This window comes from Scleropages formosus, chromosome 1 (assembly GCF_900964775.1).
Source record: "Scleropages formosus chromosome 1, fSclFor1.1, whole genome shotgun sequence".
NCBI classification, from domain to species: domain Eukaryota; kingdom Metazoa; phylum Chordata; class Actinopteri; order Osteoglossiformes; family Osteoglossidae; genus Scleropages; species Scleropages formosus.
Genome location: NC_041806.1, coordinates 47,792,683 through 47,811,448, shown reverse-complemented (window position 1 = coordinate 47,811,448; position 18,766 = coordinate 47,792,683). Strand labels below are relative to the sequence as shown.

At 47.8% G+C, this 18,766-nt stretch overlaps 1 protein-coding gene across 1 annotated transcript; it reads left to right on the top strand.

Moving 5' to 3' along the window:
* Positions 1-5: 5 nt before the first annotated feature.
* Positions 6-18,528, top strand: cad (carbamoyl-phosphate synthetase 2, aspartate transcarbamylase, and dihydroorotase). Its single transcript, XM_018736973.2, has 43 exons — positions 6-451; positions 1,423-1,562; positions 1,779-1,908; positions 2,002-2,144; positions 2,342-2,483; positions 2,641-2,812; positions 3,383-3,568; positions 3,961-4,070; positions 4,505-4,647; positions 4,765-4,896; positions 5,371-5,604; positions 5,764-5,985; positions 6,124-6,312; positions 6,604-6,728; positions 6,846-6,979; positions 7,082-7,194; positions 7,349-7,599; positions 7,869-8,115; positions 8,237-8,335; positions 8,425-8,649; positions 8,801-8,983; positions 9,202-9,420; positions 9,550-9,717; positions 9,824-10,006; positions 10,302-10,406; positions 10,678-10,920; positions 11,084-11,165; positions 11,256-11,422; positions 11,559-11,723; positions 11,811-11,942; positions 12,863-13,064; positions 13,194-13,384; positions 13,650-13,790; positions 13,892-13,987; positions 14,103-14,241; positions 15,048-15,214; positions 15,919-15,993; positions 16,521-16,733; positions 17,044-17,169; positions 17,300-17,455; positions 17,605-17,706; positions 17,798-17,892; positions 18,046-18,528. Exons 1-43 carry the CDS (start codon positions 358-360, stop codon positions 18,143-18,145), a joined length of 6,681 nt encoding a protein of 2,226 aa, XP_018592489.1. The 5' UTR covers positions 6-357; the 3' UTR covers positions 18,146-18,528.
* The last annotated feature ends 238 nt before the right edge of the window (positions 18,529-18,766 follow it).

The following is an 18,766-nucleotide window of genomic DNA, read 5'->3' as shown; positions in this document are numbered from 1 at the left end:
GCTGTGGCGGCCGCGCGAAGCAGTGTTAGCTTCTCTCCAATCCTGCCACCGGACTCTCCGAAATCAGAACTCATTTCACCTTCAAAAATTTCCATTCTCGGGATTTTTAACTGCGCTCGCAAGCGTCGCTGGGAGCGTTTTGAAGAGCGACGGCGTAACAAAGTGCGGGCTCGAGAGTGAGCGAAAGAGCGCGCAGCGTGCTCTTCACGTGGGTTTCGCGCGCGGTACGATCGCGTGGAAGGAAGCAAGCGGCACACAGGGCCACGCGCTGCGTCGACTCGCTCCTTTGGGTGAACAGGGGTGTCTGTCTGGGTTTAAACTCAGTCTGACTGGTGAATTTGATGTAACATCTTAAAGATGATGGTTAAAATGGCATCGCTCGTTCTGGAAGATGGGAGCGCGTTCCCGGGCCGGCTTTTCGGGGCTGCCACCTGCGTGTCGGGGGAAGTGGGTAAGTGTGCGCGCGTCTCATCCGGGGGGAGGGTGTTGGACACCTCACTTCCGGTTGAGTTTATAAGGCGACCGTCGGTGAGCACGTGTGCGCCTTGCATCATAGGACGGAACCGGACAGATAAACAATGTGTCGGTCACACTGCATCATTGTAGATACAGTGTATCGATCTGGGGTGTAAAGACAGCGATACAGTCACTGTGACCCTCACCTCTCTTCTGTGTTCTGACCCGATTGTGGTTTCCAGCTTGTGTGTCCTTACAGTGCTGATCTCTTCATGTGACACACACATAGATTTTATATATATATATATATATATATATATATATATATATATCTCTCTGGTCACACTTTTTCAGTTCAGTGTAAGTTCCATGATGAATGGTTCTAAGGCAGGAGTGGGTTTGAACCTTATGATTGAGCCCTGATCCAGGACAGACAGACACAAGGTGTCATGGTACAAAAATTATGAAGTTAATAATGAAACAAATCACAAGCAACACTTTATTACATCACAACCGGTCTAAAGTGTATTATGAGGTTCACAGGTCATCGTTTTGCCTTTAAAAGTGTGTTGCTAAATCACTGCACCGAATAAATGAGTGGAATGGAAACATCAAAGGTGTCATCGTTCCTCCTTGGCCACAGTTCTGTGCATGAGATCTTTACTTTAATCTTCACATTACTGTTTACTGTCTTAAAGTCTTAACCCACAGTTTACAATGTGGTGAATCATTGCACCCTTTCGGGGAAAGAATTTATGAGTCAACAGTTTCTGGCCCACATCCCGATGTCATAAAGATTGGGAGCGTCACCCAGCCCAGGTTTCAGCTCCTATTAATGAGTTTGTTGGTTTTTGCACTTTTTTTGTTGGTAATAACTTGCGATGGATAATTTGGAAAGTCTGTGTATCAGTGTTCGTTACACACACACATACTGCTATTGATATTACACATCCATCTCCTCTGCAGTGTTCCAGACTGGCATGGTGGGATACCCAGAAGCTCTCACAGACCCCTCTTATAAGTCCCAGATCCTAACACTGACCTACCCCCTGGTGGGCAACTACGGTGTCCCTGGGGAAGAGGATGGAGAATTTGGGGTCAGCAAGGTGCGCCACATATAGTATACCGTGTTTTTAGTGTTTGTCTGGTTTCTTTGGATTCCACCCTGGATTTTTCTATCATACTGATTTGTCTTCTACTGTTGCTGAAATGCACTTTTCCTACCGTTCTTGGAGATGTACGTCGCTTCGGAGAAAAGCATCTCTTAAATGAATAAATGTCACTCTCTTTTTTTGGGGGTGTTTTTGTTTCGATTGTATTAGTGGTTTGAGTCGCCCAAAATCCACGCAGCTGCCCTTGTAGTAGGAGAGGTTTCCCAGAATCCCAGTCACTGGGGCTCGACCAGGTCTCTGGACGAATGGCTGAAAGAGCACGGCATCCCGGGGCTCCAAGGTATGTTGACCTCGCGTTTATGACACAAAGCAGGGTTTCCTGAAGTTGGCATGTCGTCCTTGACTTTTCGAACCCGTGTTCTATGCTTTGAAGGTGTGGACACACGGGCCCTGACCAAGAAGATCCGCGAGCAGGGGACCATGTTGGGGAAGCTTGTGGTGGAGGGGACACTTGAGGCTAACGTACCATTTGACGACCCTAACCAGAGGAACCTGGTGAAGGAAGTGTCCATTAAGGTAAAAATGCCTTTCTTGTTCTCTGTAGAATGTTGTTGGTGGACTGAGTCCCATTTATATCTTTTGCTGCTTTTGTAGGACCTTGGGATGTGTGCCTATGATATACACACACAACCTTGACCAGCGGGATCAGGTAGCGGTTGTTTGTTTGAAACTGTCATCTGCATGTGGTCTGTTCCCCTGCTGCCCCTGTACAGGAACCCAAGGTGTTCAACCCTGATGGCGTAGTGCGCATCACGGCTGTCGACTGCGGCATCAAGTACAACCAGATCCGCTGCCTGTGCAACAGGGGTGCCCGGGTGACCGTAGTTCCCTGGGACCACCCGCTGGAAAGTGAAGGTCAGCCACACCTGGGCCATTTAATTCTGAATAGATGATACAGTGGCTTCCTGTTGCTGACCGATCCCCACCAGTTACTACTACGCAGGTCTTCATGTCAGCGGTTCAACCTGTACCGCCCACTGTCTCACGGATCGTTACCCTGGTTCTCCTGCAGACTTTGATGGGCTCTTCATCAGCAATGGCCCCGGAGACCCGCAGTTCTGCAAGGAGACCATTGAGAACCTGAGGAAGGTGATGTGTGTGGAGAACCCCAAGCCTGTGTTTGGTATCTGCCTCGGCCACCAGCTGCTCTCCCTGGTCATCGGGGCCAAGACCTACAAAATGAAGTGAGCGGATCTTCCCGTAGCTGTTGTTGCCACGTTTCGGTTCGTCTGCCGTCGGACTTCGTAGCTTGCTTTAAAGTTCTCACCGGGTATATTTTGCAAAGCCTCTCCGATCCCGATTCCCAAGGCTCCTCCTTATCAGTCTGGGAGCGGAGTCGTGTGAAAGGCGCTGTTGTTCCTGCCTTCATGGCTTTGTCTGATACTGTCCAGCGCTGTTGCTGCGAAAAGACCTGTTTGCTATGATAAGGGCTCTATGGATGTGGCCTTTGTTGGTTTTCAGCTTGAGGCTCGTCAAAACAGTGGCTGCCTCTCGTTACTGTGGAATTCCTACTCGCGGGGGTTTGGGCCACAGTATCGGGTGGCATCGGTGCATTCTGGGAGTTCTGCAGCAACGCCGCAGTGTGTAAGGAGTGTCGCACTCAGCATATGCTGAGCTTGCAGCCAGGGTGCTGCGTGTGGCTTTCAGATCTGTGTGCTGCAGGATCAAATATCACAGGAGCTCTGCTGTCAAGTCATCGTGCTCCTCTGTGTTCGACCGCGTGGTCTAACTTTCTGCGCACTCGCCACGCCCAGGTACGGGAACCGAGGCCACAACCAGCCCTGCATCCACAAGGACACGGGACGCTGCTACATCACCTCCCAGAACCACGGCTTTGCCGTGGACCCCCTTACGCTCCCTGCCGACTGGGATGTGCTCTTCACCAACGCCAACGACCAGACGAGCGAGGGCATCGTACACAGCTCCAAACCCCTCTTCAGGTGGGATTTGTGATGGTCAGGAGTTCAGCCTTGACTGAATAAATAGATAAATAGATTCTATACCTTTAAGTGTCTTTGGCTACACTTATTTACGTTATTCATTCAGCCGACTCTCTCCTCCAAAGCGACTTACAATGTTAATCTCTTTACAATTATTTACCCATAAAACTGGTTGGTTGATTTTACTGGAGTGCTGCAGCTGGAGGTGAGATTCAAACCTGCGACCTTTGGGTCCAAAAGGCAACAGCTCTAACCACTGTGCTACCGTTATCTTATTCAACTGAATACTCTTGGTTAAGGAAACTTGAAATTATACAGTGACAAATATTTTAATTGTATTCATTTTCCCCAACCTTGTATTCCATACAGTGACAGATTTAAATTTATTGCAGTGTACAGTTCCATCCTGAGCACATGGCCGGGCCTGCGGACTTGGTAGATCTCTTCGACGTGTTCCTGGCCACGGTCAGAGACTTGAAAGAGGATGCCAAAGGGAAGACGGGTGAGATGTGCTTCAGAGAGGTCATATCAACTCGGAGATCTTGTTTCAAAGTTCTTCCAGGGTTGTGGCCTGTGGGAGTGTGTTCTTCAGGCCATCGGTGTTTGGTAGTTGAGAAATCGGACCGCGTCGCTTTCTGTATCTGTCCAAAAGAGAACCGGAACGGTTCTAATCTGAGCAAAGAGTATTGTCTTCTGGGGGGCGCAGTGGCTTGGATTGGGTTCTGCTCTCCGGTAGGTCTGGGGTTCGAGCCCCGCTTGGGGTGCCTTACGACGGACTGGCGTCCCGTCCTGGGTGTGTCCCCTCCCCCTCCAGCCTTACGCCCTGTGCTGCCGGGTTAGGCTCCGGCTCCCCGCTGTTTCAGACAATGCGTATTGTCATCTGTTTGGTTGATGCTGTCGTGGTTTTATCGTTGGACTGTGTCGTCTTGTTTGCAGTGAAGCAGAGGCTGACGGAACACCTCACTTTTGCTGGAGCTCCCAAACCAGATGACCTCGTGCGCCCTCGGAAGGTGCTCATCCTCGGTTCTGGGGGGTTGTCCATCGGCCAGGCGGGGGAGTTTGACTACTCTGGATCTCAAGTGAGTGTCTCGGGACAGTCTGCCGTGGTTTGTTGGACAAGAGTCCCAAAAAATGTTGACGTGGCTCTTCTGTGGTGTGAAAAATGAGCGTGAAACCTCAGTACTTTGTCCTTTCAGGCCATCAAAGCGCTGAAGGAGGAGAACATCCAGACGGTTCTCATCAACCCCAACATTGCCACAGTACAAACCTCAAAGGGATTGGCAGACAGAGTGTATTTCCTGCCTATCACCCCAGAGTATGTTACTCAGGTAAGATCTGGGGATGGCAAAGGGGCATGGTTACATTTATTCACTTAGAAGATGGTTTTTCTCCAAAACAGCATACAATTATTGTTAATTAGTAATTAGTATTCAGCCAACTTCAGAAAATCTTCATCCAAGGTGACTCCTGGATACACTGCTCTGAGGTCCCTACAATCGTTTTTTTCATTTAGAGAGAGCAATGTCACATGCTCTAAAGACAATTAAATGCCACAAGTTGCTCTGAAATCCATGTCTTTGGACTCTGGGAGGAAACCAGATCACCTGGTAAAACCCGCAAACACAGGAAACGCATGCAAACTTCAAACTGAGCTGTATTCCAGCCTACACCCAAACCCACAGTCCAGGCACTATGCGGCACAAGCCCTGCCTGCTGTGCCACCCAGTGTTACAGGTTATAGTTGAGTAGAGATGGTGCTTGATTTCACCCTTGATCTTACCTCCTCGATTCCCTGCTTGTAGGTGATCAAAAACGAGCGTCCAGATGGGATCTTGCTCACTTTTGGTGGACAGACGGCCCTGAATTGCGGGGTGGAACTCACAAAGCAAGGAGTGCTGGAGCGGTACGCGGTGCGGGTTCTGGGGACGCCCGTGTCCTCAATTGAGATGACGGAGGACCGGAAGGTCTTTGTGGAGAAGATGGAGGAGATTAATGAACACGTGGCACCAAGCGAAGCTGCCATGTCGGTGGAACAGGTGAGGACCTGTGCCAGGGAGGCCCTGCATGCAGTCAAGTGGGGTTTTTTCAGTTTGTTCTGTTTATTTTGAACAGCTCATACCTACGGCATGCATTGGGTTGTGCATGAAAGTGTGCATGAAAGTGTGTGTTCTGATCACCCGTCGTGTTTCTTGTAGGCGGTGGCGGCAGCGGAACGCCTGGGTTTTCCTGTGCTCGTGCGCTCAGCCTTTGCCCTGGGCGGCCTTGGCTCGGGTTTCGCCAACAACCGGGAGGAGCTGACAGCCCTCGTCACCCAGGCCTTTGCACACACCTCCCAGGTGCTCGTGGACAAATCCCTCAAGGGTTGGAAGGAAATCGAGTACGAAGTGGTTCGGGATGCCTACGATAACTGTGTGACGGTAAGGATGCGTGTTCTTCCTATAAGGATATTTCCCCGTGATTTACGGCTGAATTTTTCTTTTTGGGAGTCACTGACATGGTGTGCAGCTAATCTCAATGGCCACCAGTGAAGATGCTAGAAGGTGTATGTTTTCTAGGTGTGCAACATGGAGAATGTTGACCCCCTGGGGATCCATACAGGGGAGTCCATCGTGGTGGCCCCCAGCCAGACCCTTAACGACCGTGAATACAACATGTTGAGGGACACAGCCATCAAGGTCATCCGTCACTTGGGCATTGTAGGCGAGTGCAACATCCAGTACGCCCTGAACCCCGAGTCTGAGCAGGTAGGCACACTGCTGTGTGTGGTGGTGTGTGGGGGATAGGAGTTGGGCGGCGCGGCTGAAATGGCAGGGGCTGCTGCCTTTGAAGTAGGTTTGAATCCTACTTCCTGCTGTAGTACCCATGAGCAAGGTACTTACTCTGAATTGCTCCGGTAAAATTACCTAAGCGTATAAATGGTTAAATAGTTGTAGTTAGCTTCATGGCAAAAGTTGCTTTGGAGAAAAGTGATGGTTAGTAATTGCAGATGTGATGGGGTTGGCTACACTTACTAAGATGTTTCATTTTTATTTCAGTATTACATTATAGAGGTCAATGCTAGACTGTCTCGAAGCTCCGCCCTCGCCAGCAAGGCCACGGGATACCCGCTGGCTTACGTTGCAGCCAAACTCGGCCTTGGCATTTCACTCCCCGCTCTCAAGTGAGTAATTTCTCATGAAAAGAACTTGAATGTGAGTATTACTGTATGTGGATATCTCTGAATCTCTTTTCTTTGATGGTGACGAGCTTTCTTTTTTTTAAATGATTCCTTCCGCAGGAATTCCGTCACCAACTCTACAACTGCCAACTTTGAGCCCAGTTTGGACTACTGTGTCGTGAAGGTTCCTCGCTGGGACCTTAGCAAGTTCCTCCGAGTCAGCACGAAGATCGGCAGCTCCATGAAGAGTGTTGGTAAGTCGGGTGAGAGGATTAGTGCATGGTTAGATGGTCGTTCTCAAAGTACACTTTTGCTGAACGTTCCATTGTGTCGATTGTGCTCGGCTGTCTCCACAGGGGAGGTGATGGCCATTGGCCGTAGCTTTGAGGAGGCTTTCCAGAAAGCTCTTAGAATGGTGGATGAGAACTGTGTGGGCTTTGACCACACTATCAAACCATTCTCTGACAAGGTTAGTCAACTGCTCATTGAGTTACTCCACTCCCCCCCCCCCCCCCCCCCCCCCCCCCCTTTTTTTTTCCTTTTTTTTCCTTTTTTTTCCTGCTCTAGTTATGTAATCTGTGGTTCTTGAAAACACAAAGTGACACTTTCCCTTCTTTCCACAGGAGCTGCAAACCCCTACAGACAAGCGCATCTTTGTACTGGCTGCTGCACTGCGGGCAGGCTATACGGTGGACCGCCTGTATGAATTGACGAAGATCGACCGCTGGTTCTTGCACAAGATGAAGAACATAGCTGACCACGAACGGCTTCTGGAGTCCTATAGCCAGGATGATACGGTCATGCCCCCAGAGGTCCTGAGGATGGCCAAACAGCTGGGCTTCTCTGACAAGCAGATTGCTCTTGCCATACAAAGGTACACAGTCCTTACATCTTCATCAACAGAGAGAGTCTCCTTGGTTTCTGGCAGACTTCATCACATAGTAGGGTCTTAAGGGCTACAGGTTGCCATTGTCTCAGTATTCTTCTGACAGGTTGTTTTGGGAGGAGTTAGCCACCTTGCTTTGAAACTTTTTTTTTTTTTTTTTTTTCTCCCCTCTTTTCCTCCCCCTTCCCTGTAGTTTGGTCTGCATGTGGTCAAGGTTGTTTAACCCCTTGTTTGTCAATGTTATCTGTCACTTTCAGTACGGAGTTGGCAGTGAGGAAGCTGCGCCGTGACTGGAAGATCCTGCCGGTGGTGAAGCAGATAGACACGGTGGCGGCTGAATGGCCGGCCCACACAAACTACCTCTACCTGACGTACAACGGCACAGAGAGCGACCTGAGCTTTGGAGAACCCCATGTCATGGTGATTGGCTCTGGGGTGTACCGCATCGGCAGCAGCGTGGAGTTTGACTGGTGTGCGGTGGGCTGTATCATGGAGCTGCGCAAGGTAGGCGATGGTGCTGCTTATAAAGCTGAGGAACAGTCATTGTTCTTAGCTGTTCTGGATTGTTGAAAGTCCGTGTTACTGTTCAATGTTCCTTTGAATGATGAGCTTTGTTCTCTCTTAGATGGGCTACAAAACCATCATGGTGAACTACAACCCAGAAACTGTGAGCACAGACTATGACATGTGCAACAGGCTCTACTTTGACGAGATCTCCTTTGAGGTGCGGAGTGCTGCTGTGAACAATGTGGGGAAACGAATAAGTGTGTTTCCGTATTTTCAGCATAGCTGAGGCCTCCCGTCTTCCAACAGGTGGTCATGGACATCTATGAGATGGAAAACCCAGAAGGGATCATCCTCTCCATGGGTGGCCAGCTGCCCAACAACATCGCCATGTCACTTCACAGGCAACAGTGCCGGATACTGGGCACCTCACCCGAGTTCATCGACTCGGCAGAGAATCGCTTTAAGTTCTCCAGAATGCTGGACACCATTGGCATCAGTCAACCGCAGTGGAAAGAGCTGACTGAGACCGAGGTGAGGTCCTCTAGATCAAACCAGTAACATCGCTCAGTAACAGACTGATTCAAAAGTAACTGCTAGCCTTGTAAAAGATTGTTGGTTCAAGTAGTCAACAGAAATTGCCCTTGAACGTGTAATTTTTAACTAGGCTCATTGGGTATTCTAGTCAGCTATGCGCTTCTGTGAGACGGTTGGCTACCCGTGCCTCGTGCGGCCTTCCTACGTGCTAAGTGGAGCTGCTATGAACGTGGCCTACTCGGACAGTGACCTGGAGAAATATCTGAGCAATGCTGTGGCTGTATCCAAGGAGCACCCAGTGGTCATCTCAAAGTTCATCCAGGAGGCAAAGGTGAGATCTAAAAGTGGACAGGGTTCCCCCCCACACATTTTCTTTCTCTCTCAAGTATTTTTAAGTAGAATTTTAGTAGTAAGCAATATAAAGATCTCAAAGAACAACCTTCAGACTACCTTTGTCTTGGCAAGACTACAGCTGAATATCTAACTTCCTGAAATCACTCTTGCATTTCACTGCTGATGAAATCATAAATGGATCCATCTTTCCTGCAGGAGATCGATGTTGATGCAGTTGCATGTGACGGAGTAGTCATCGCCATAGCGATCTCGGAACACGTGGAGAATGCTGGGGTGCACTCTGGAGATGCTACTCTGGTCACTCCACCTCAGGACATCAACCAGAAGACTATGGAGCGGATTAAGATTATTGTGCATGCCATTGGTCAAGAGCTACAGGTGACTGGTCCATTCAACCTGCAGCTCATCGCAAAGGTAAGAATGCAGAAAGCAGTAGGTTTCTCAACACATACCGTCTGAGCTGTAAGTAAAAATGTTTTTCCTAGGTTGGTAGTTTTAAGAATTCCTACCCTGTTGATAGAAGTGTGTATTCTTTCTTTACAGGATGACCAGTTGAAGGTGATTGAATGCAACGTCAGGGTGTCCCGCTCCTTTCCCTTTGTGTCCAAGACACTGGGAGTGGACCTGGTTGCGTTGGCAACCCAGGTTATCATGGGAGAGGAGGTGGACCCTGTGGGTTTGATGACTGGAGGAGGGATTGTGGGAGTGAAGGTAAAGAACAGTCAGTAAAATGAACCACAGGACTGTGGAAGACCACATATCTGCTGTCTTTCCTCCTCTAAATGGTCCTAAATGTTAATCTGCATTGTCTCCTCAGGTCCCCCAGTTCTCGTTCTCACGGCTGGCAGGAGCAGATGTAGTGCTGGGTGTGGAGATGACCAGCACTGGGGAGGTGGCCTGCTTTGGTGAGAACCGTTATGAGGCCTACCTCAAGGCCATGCTCAGCACTGGTTTCAAGATTCCCAGGAAAAACATCCTCCTGTCCATTGGCAGTTATAAGGTACAGACTCCTTGTTGATGGTGTGTGAGGTTTTTCCAAAGGCTTTCATTTTCACCTCTTTGGGGTTTAGCCACTGGTTGTGCATATAACTTTCTTGTGAAAGATTCTTGGATGAGGTCAGTTACATGTTGTCAGCTGGTTTGTGTGTGTAGATTTGTGTGCCCAGAGCTCAGCTGTCTAAAGTGTTTATAGTAAACCTCCATAAAAATACATATTGTCCATTTCAGGTAGACTGAAAAAGATTTGGGATGGAAGAAAAATAGTGCCACTAAAATTGTTTCATTTGTAATTGTAGAACAAGAGTGAGCTGCTACCTACAGTCCAGACTCTGGAAAGCTTGGGGTACAACCTGTATGCCAGCCTGGGAACGGCTGATTTCTACACTGAGCATGGAGTCAAGGTTTGTCTGCCACAATATGACACCTCCAGGGTTTGCTTGACCCTGGGTTGGCCTTTCTTCCTGTTCAAAACACAATACAATTAATCTGCAGGTGACTAGATATGAGGAAGAACAAAAAAGAACTTGTAGAGTTGGTAAAGGACCCTTTTACACCCTGTGCAAAACAATTCATGTGGCGCCAGTCTTGACTATACTACTTTTCACATGCATCAAAAAAAAAAAAATTAATATGTGACACATTTCACATAACATCCCTGGTTGCATTGTCAAGGTGATGGCTGTGGACTGGCCCTTCGAAGAGGAGTCGGACTGTCCTACTAAAGAAAAGCAGAGGAACATCATGGACTACCTGGAGGAGAACCACTTTGACTTGGTCATCAACCTGTCGATGCGGAACTCGGGGGGGCGGCGACTGTCTTCATTTGTCACCAAGGGGTACCGCACACGCCGCATGGCCATTGACTACTCTGTGCCCCTCATCACCGATATTAAGTGCACCAAACTGTTTGTCCAGGTGAGTGGTGTCTCGAGGGAGCATAAGGTACTTGATGTCCATGGCTCATTTTGAAATTGGTGCAGGCTTCATAGCTCTAACGGCTGCTGCAGATGTATACAGTGCATCTTGCCAATATATTTTTAAGCCAAGGATGATATAAAGCCAAGGTTTATTTTTCCAGGCTCTTCGGCGGATAGGAGACGCACTCCCTGTGAAGACCCATGTGGACTGCATGACATCTCAGAAGCTGATTCGCCTACCAGGTAAGCTAAGGCCTTGTGGTGCAGTGACCTGGTTCTGGTTGGCCCCATGTACTATTGTTATGCTGAAGGCCCCTCTCTTGCTTCCACCAGGTCTCATCGACGTGCACGTCCACCTGCGGGAGCCAGGCGACACACACAAGGAGGATTTTTCCTCAGGCACAGCTGCCGCCCTCGCTGGTGGTATTACCATGGTGTGCGCCATGCCCAACACAGACCCTGCTGTCATTGATGCCGGTTCGCTTGCCATGGTTCAGAAGGTGGGGCCGGTGAACAGCAAGTAGGCTGTTGGATCACAGTTTTAGTGGATTGAAAACTACGTTGGACTTTACCCGTGAATCCTTAAGTGTATGTGGTCACACGCATTCTCGATTACGCATGTGTCTGTGTCTTCAGTTGGCCAAGGCTGGCTGCCGCTGTGACTACGCCCTCTTTGTGGGAGCTTCCTCAGACAACGCCTCTGCCCTGCCTGCAATCGCACAGTCGGCAGCTGGCTTGAAAATGTATCTGAACGACACCTATTCCACACTCAAGATGGACAACGTGTCCCTGTGGATGGAGGTTTGTTGAATTAATTTTGACAAATGTCAAAAGACCTCATGGTATCACGCAAGGGTCCTAACATCTGCTGCTCATCCTGGTGTACAGCACTTTGAGAAGTGGCCGAAGCACCTGCCCATCGTAGCCCACGCAGAGAGACAAACTGTGGCTGCCATTCTTATGGTGGCACAGCTTTACCAGAGGGCTGTGCACATCTGCCACGTCGCCAAGAAGGAGGAGGTGGGGCATCGCCGGGTGGATTTTGAGAGTCTTTGGGGGCTGGAATCACGTTTTCAGTCTGTAATGAGTGTAGATTCAGTGGAAAATTTGTATTTTGTTTTCAAAAATGCATCACAGAGCAAATGTCACTTGCATTTTTGTGTAGGGGGAAACTTTACAGTAAAGAGCACTAGCAGTTCAACAGTGTGGGACCAAATTCAGGTTGCTTGTGTGGACTTGTCTGGTGTCTGAGTGGCAATCAATAACAAGATAATGAATGTTTCAAATATTTTATGGGTAATAACCAGGATTCAGTAGAGGTTTCTGAAAATGTCTTTTGAAAAATTTCTCGTTTTAAAGTAAATTTAATAGTTTAATATTAGTCATAATTATTACAGCTACGTATATCAAAGATTTTTACAGAATCTGACCAGCAAATAAGTTGCATGTAGTATTCTTTTCAGTACATAGATATTAAATCAAACTGAAAGTGGCCAGCTGCTAACTCTCACGGGGTTGGGCTGAGTCCTCCCCGTATATTACAGTCCTGCAGTAGGCTGGCATCCTGTCCATGGTGTTCCCTGCCTCTTGCACTGTTTCCAGGATAGGCTCTGGTACAGAACCTATTCTGTGAATAAAGGGATTGGTGATCATGGTACTAACCTTTTTTTGTGATGTAGTGGTTGGATTTGTGAACAAATGATTATGAACAGACTTCAGAGTTAAGTTGAGGACACAATTTATATGGAGATGGTGCCCGAGATTAGTAGTGAGTTGGATGCTTGGTTCATGGGCTGTGTAGATATGCTGTGTCAGCTAGTGTTTGAATCCAGATGTATGTGAGGGATGGGTTTGCTGTGTGACCCATCATGTCCAAATGTAGGAACCCTTTTCTTTGATGTTGGCTCACTGTGACATCCAAATCTCCCATCCGACTGCAGATCTTCATTATCCGAGCGGCAAAGCAGAAGGGAGTCCAGGTTACGTGCGAAGTGGCACCCCACCACCTCTTCCTTTGCGAGGACAACGTGGCGGCCATCGGGGAGGGCAGAGCACAAGTGCGCCCCATGCTTGGGACCAGGGAGGACATGGAAGCGTTGTGGGAGAACCTGGACATCATTGACTGCTTTGCCACCGATCATGGTGAGGACCATGGTGCGGTGGGCAGACGCTTGGTCAATGGTCATACAGCTGTTTGCCTCTGAGGTTCACCTAGAGCTTTCTGGCCTTGTTAAATGTAAAGCAGACTAATCGTGAAGTGTTTGTGTGTAGCCCCTCATACTGTGAAGGAGAAGGACTCTGAGCAGCCCCCACCTGGGTACCCTGGCCTGGAGACGATGTTGCCCCTACTGCTCACAGCCGTGAGCGAAGGCCGGCTTACCATCGATGACATCATCAAACGGCTGTATGAGAATCCACGAAGGATCTTCTCCCTTCCTTCCCAGGAAAACACCTATGTAGAGGTACTTGCATACTTAAACGCCAGCCATTTATTTGCTCATGATGGTTGGTTGGGGGGGGGTTTTTTTAATAAAAATATCCAATCAAAGCAGGAAATTCTCATGATCCCAATGATATGAGTCATGAATTCTTATGAAATCTGATTTGTATATCCAATAGTATGTTCTCACAAATGCATATCCAACAAGTGGCAGCACCACCATGATTTCTCAGAATTCCATACCCTGACACTTTGATATGAAAGTAACACTTCCGCTTCTCGATCAGGTGGACCTGGAGCAGGAGTGGACCATTCCCAGCCACATGCAATTCACAAAGTCCAAGTGGACCCCCTTTAAGGGCATGCGCGTGAAGGGCAAAGTGAGGAGGGTGATCTTGAGGGGGGAGGTGGCCTACATTGATGGAGAGGTAAGCCCTCATCCACAGTTGAATCTGTGTCTTAAATATTCACATGATAGTTTTGTCAGTCCTTTGGAGGATCCTGCTGCATCCTTGCATATGCTCCACAGGTGCTAGTGCCCCCTGGGTATGGAGAGGATGTAAAGACTTGGCCCAAAAGTGTACGTCCTGCTCTGTCTGCTGAACCATTGAAGGAGGTCATAAAGGTACAGCCTTGAGATGAAAATCCTGAGCTATAGCATGTCGCACAGCTGAGCTTTGGTGGTTAGGTTTCCGTCTGTGGTGTGTAATGTGTATTGAAATTGTGTGTGGGTGTGGTAGACTCCAGACCACAGTCGCCAGGTCATCCCGTGTGACGCCATTCGCGCCCGTGCCCTCAGTCCACGTAGATCTGCTGGAGATGGCCGGTTCATGCTGCCGCCCCGTGTCCATAGAGCTTCTGACCCTGGCTTTCCCCCAGGTAACCCCTGCTACCCCAATGCAGAGCGAAGTACAAAAAAAAAACTCTTCTTAAGCCCTGAATGGCTACATCCGCTGCTGTGATTATATTTTGGTTACAATCTCAGATGGAATGAACAGAATGGAATGCTGTGCATTCTTGGAATGTACTTGTGTAATATTTGGTCTGCTGTGTCCAGCTGCTTCCTTCCTCTGTCTATTTCCACTCTGTTGTGTGGTAGTATTTGAACGCTGGACACTCCCACGTTTATATGGTTCTTTACACCCACTGTTTGCAGGTTCTAGGAAATGCGGCTCACGGGCCTTACCGCTCTTAAGAGAAATTGGTAACGTTGACGCCTGAAGATCAATGACTCTGATCCGGTCCTTAATTGATTTCTATTTATGAAATTGTCGGGAGTGTCTATTGGAATGCATGCAATCTCTCTGCCTGAAAGTAATCCGTTCATATAATTTTAATTTACCTAAATAAATGTGGAGATTAAACGTATTCAGTGGCCCGGTAAGAAGCAGTATCCTGGGTCAAAGGTCAGATTTTATTATATCCATCTGTTAATGCTTTTAGTAAACTGTCTGAAGTGACGTTTTGCCTGTGGCTCCAGTTCTTGTTGATCTCTATTTACTTCCCCAAATGATGTCCAGCAAGTACCTGGACAGTGACTCGTTCTCATAATTACAGATGAGATCACACATTTTGGTGATTAAAAGTGTATTGCGTAGTGGTTGAAAGGAAGCTCAATAAATACCTCTGCGCCACATTTTGCTGGGTTTGTGCGCGTTTTAATTTTGACTTCCTACCTTCATCAGATATGGTCCCATCAGTGGACGTCTACACCCACCCCCCTCCGCTGGCCCGGATCCTGTCACCACAGGGCATGACCCCATCGCCTCTGGCCCACCCTCAGACCTCTCCGCTGCTCCATCCACTCGTTGGCCAGCATATCTTGTCTGTCCAGCAGTTCAGCAAGGACCAGGTGAGCCAAAATTCCGCTGCTTAAATATTAATCTCAACTCTCCATACAGAGATGGTAAGCAGAGCCAGTGGGAACCGGATCACGCCACCATGGGGCAGCTTCAATATCTCCATGGTTCAAGACAGTACATTTACAGCCTGGTTGTTTTTAATTGACCTTTCAAATTATTGTACTTCACATACGAAAAAATGAAGTCTGACCACTGTGTAGTCAGTGTTCAGTACTCATTCATCCATGGGATTTTCCACCTATTTTCCCCATTTCTTTTATTTATTTGGCAGACACTTTTATCCAAAGCGAGTTCCAATGAACTCTATGTAGTGTTATGAGCCCACACACCTTATTCACCAAGGTGACTTACACTGCTAGATACACTACTTACACTGGGTCACTCATCCATACATCAGTGGAACACACTCTCTCTGTCACTAACACACTGAGTGAACCTGAACAGCATGTTTTTGGACTGTGGGAGGAAACCAGAGCACTCAGAGGAACCCCACACAGACATGGGAAGAACATGGAAACTCCACACAGACTAAGCAAAGATTGAACCCACATCCTCTCACACCACAGCAGTGAGACAGCAGTGCTATTTGCTGTGCCATCATGCTGCCCCGTTTATTTTTAGGAAGCTGATTTAAAACGTCTCATCTTTTCAACACAGTCTGACTGTTCCTGTGTGTCTGGTGTTTTCCTTTCAGATGTCCCACCTGTTCAATGTTGCCCATACACTTCGCTTGATGGTTCAGAAGGAGAGGAGTGTGGATATTTTAAAGGTTTGTTTCCCCCCCCACCATGGAAACATTTTAAATTTCTCTGCCCTACATTTAGTCAGCATTGTTTCTTTATATCTGAATTACAGTACTGTACTCTTACTGTACAATTTTTTTTATCCATTTCTAAATCTAGCTGCACATTACACAAACACTTTTCAGAGTTATTTCCAAGGTGTGGGTTGGAAGAGTCAGAACCTAGTTGCTGACCACACAAACATCTTATTTCCAGGACAAGGCAGAAACGTGCAACTTTTAGATACAGCACGGTTTGATATATTCGAATTTTGTTTGAATATTTTCTACATTTAACAAAATTAAGATAATACAGCATACAGGAAATTAACAGGTATTCGCATAAAGAAGTCTGAAATATAATGAAACGGTCTCACTCGGAAGTGAGTGCGTGCATTATACGTAATGTATAGATGGCATGTCATTTTGGACAGCATGTAAACAGATCACACAGTTCTCTGGGTGGAAGTGCAAGGTCTTGGAAGGGGTGGTGCTAACCTCACTTGTCTTGGCAGGGCAAGGTGATGGCCTCCATGTTCTATGAGGTGAGCACACGTACTAGCAGCTCGTTTGCGGCCGCCATGCACCGAATGGGCGGCTCAGTGGTCCACTTCTCCGAGTCCACATCCTCCACACAGAAGGGAGAGTCCCTAGCAGACTCGGTCCAGACCATGAGCTGCTACGCCGACGTACTGGTGCTGCGGCACCCACAGCCGGGAGCTGTGGAGGTGAGGACGGGATGGTGAGGCACTGTGGGGCTCGGGCATAAACAGAACAAACTGGCATTAAGTCACTGGCATTATTTTGGTTAACGGCAAAAATAGCTGCATAGTGGTGTTAGCGGTATGACACGTCAAGCTTGTGACCACTTGACTCTATACATTTCAGCTGTACCTAAAGTGACCTGTGTAACTTACTTTTCACACTTTATGCATTTGTGCACCTTGGTGATTTAACTTTGTCATCAGGGCACAATATCTTGATTCAGTTCCTTAACGTCACCTTTTACCAACTAATCACTTTGATTTTGTTCTGTAGATGGCAGCAAAGCATTGCAGGAAGCCAGTGATCAATGCTGGTGATGGGGTCGGAGAACACCCAACTCAAGCACTGCTTGATGTCTTTACCATACGGGAGGAACTGGGCACAGTCAATGGCATGACGGTGAGCTAGTGCTGTCCTCCTTTGAACAAGGGTGTTTTCTGAGTGTGGTCAGATGGAGCCAAGTTTTTGTATTTGCATATCATTTGCTTATCCTCAAACACAAACTCATTTTTTGTGGCCATTGTTGCAGATCACCATGGTTGGGGATCTGAAGCATGGGCGCACAGTCCACTCCCTGGCCAGGCTACTTACTCAGTACAGGATCACCTTGCGCTATGTAGCCCCCAAGAACCTGCAAATGCCCCCTGAGATTGTCCAGTATGTGGCATCGAAAGGCATCAAACAGGTGGGCTTGGCTGCTAGAACGAGTCCTCTGGTGTGGGGTATATCTCCAGATGACGTTGAAACTGTCTCCTGCTTTTATGTGCAGTGGTATGGCTGCATTGGAGTCTAAATAGTTTTGCTCAACTTGTTGCTGATGTTTCTGCCATACAGGAGGAGTTTGAGAGCATTGAGGAAGCACTTGCAGACACAGATGTCCTGTACATGACCCGGATCCAGAAGGAGAGGTTTGCCTCAGTGGAGGAGTACAATGCGGTAAGAAGCTCACTCTTGTGTAAAATCATGCACTGCACTCTCAGTATGTCCAGACTCACCTCCTTGGTGTTTGCCTTACTCTGCACTCCAGTGCTTTGGTCAGTTCATCTTGACCCCACACATCATGACGGGAGCCAAAGCCAAGATGGTTGTCATGCACCCTATGCCCAGAGTCAACGAGATCAGGTACAGAGAACTGCACATGGCAGTTTGCACTGGTTTCTTGAAGTTGAACACTTATGGTTGTGTGTAGGTGATGCAAGTATCGCACCAAATGTTGAAGTGGAACCGGTTGCCTTTAAACAGTTGTGTTCAAAAGAGTGTGTTCGCCTTTTGCAGTGTGGAGGTGGACACAGACCCCCGCGCGGCCTATTTCAGACAGGCAGAGAATGGCATGTACATCCGCATGGCACTCCTGGCCACCGTACTTGGCCGGTGAGAGAGATGGTTGGAGGATTGGGGGACAGAGCAACAAGTCAAGGCCGCAACCTAACCCATCTCTCCGGCGGAACGACCAGAATCTGTGAAGACCAGTATAAAGGGATAGTTTCCTTAGCTTTCCTCTTTCCATTCTGGTGTTCTCATTTTTATTTACAGTTTAAAACATACCTACATACGTTTCTCCAAATCTACTGTGCATGGTTTAAGTATACACACAAAAATCATGGATCCCTGTGTTCCATTTTCCTGCAGCCTTTTCCACCTTCCTGTGTGGTTTGACATCCTGTGGGCTGTAATGTGAACTGATTGAACATACTTTAATAGCTGCTAATAGTTTAATAGGTAGCTGTTTGGGGTGGGTGTGTGTGTGTGTGTGTGTGTGTGTGTGTGTGTGTGTGTGTGTGTGTGTGTGTGTTCCAATAAGGTAATGTCCTGCAATACTGTATTACTGACAGTGGTGACCTGTTGAAATATCTACTGTTGTCTTTTTTTTTTTTTTCTTTTTTCTTTTCAAAGTGATGTTGCATTCTCAAACAAATCAACGCTTTCATAAGTTTGTCCTTGGTTTTTGATTTGAGTGTTGGATTTTAATCTTTAAAACATCACAATAATGACATCT

Coding starts and splice junctions, on each gene's coding strand:
- cad (XM_018736973.2), top strand. CDS start 358: ATGATGGTTAAAATGGCATCGCTCGTTCTGGAAGATGGGAGCGCGTTC. Junction 10,921..11,083: donor GCACCAAACTGTTTGTCCAG/GTGAGTGGTGTC, acceptor TTATTTTTCCAG/GCTCTTCGGCGGATAGGAGA. Junction 16,734..17,043: donor CACAGCCGGGAGCTGTGGAG/GTGAGGACGGGA, acceptor TTTGTTCTGTAG/ATGGCAGCAAAGCATTGCAG.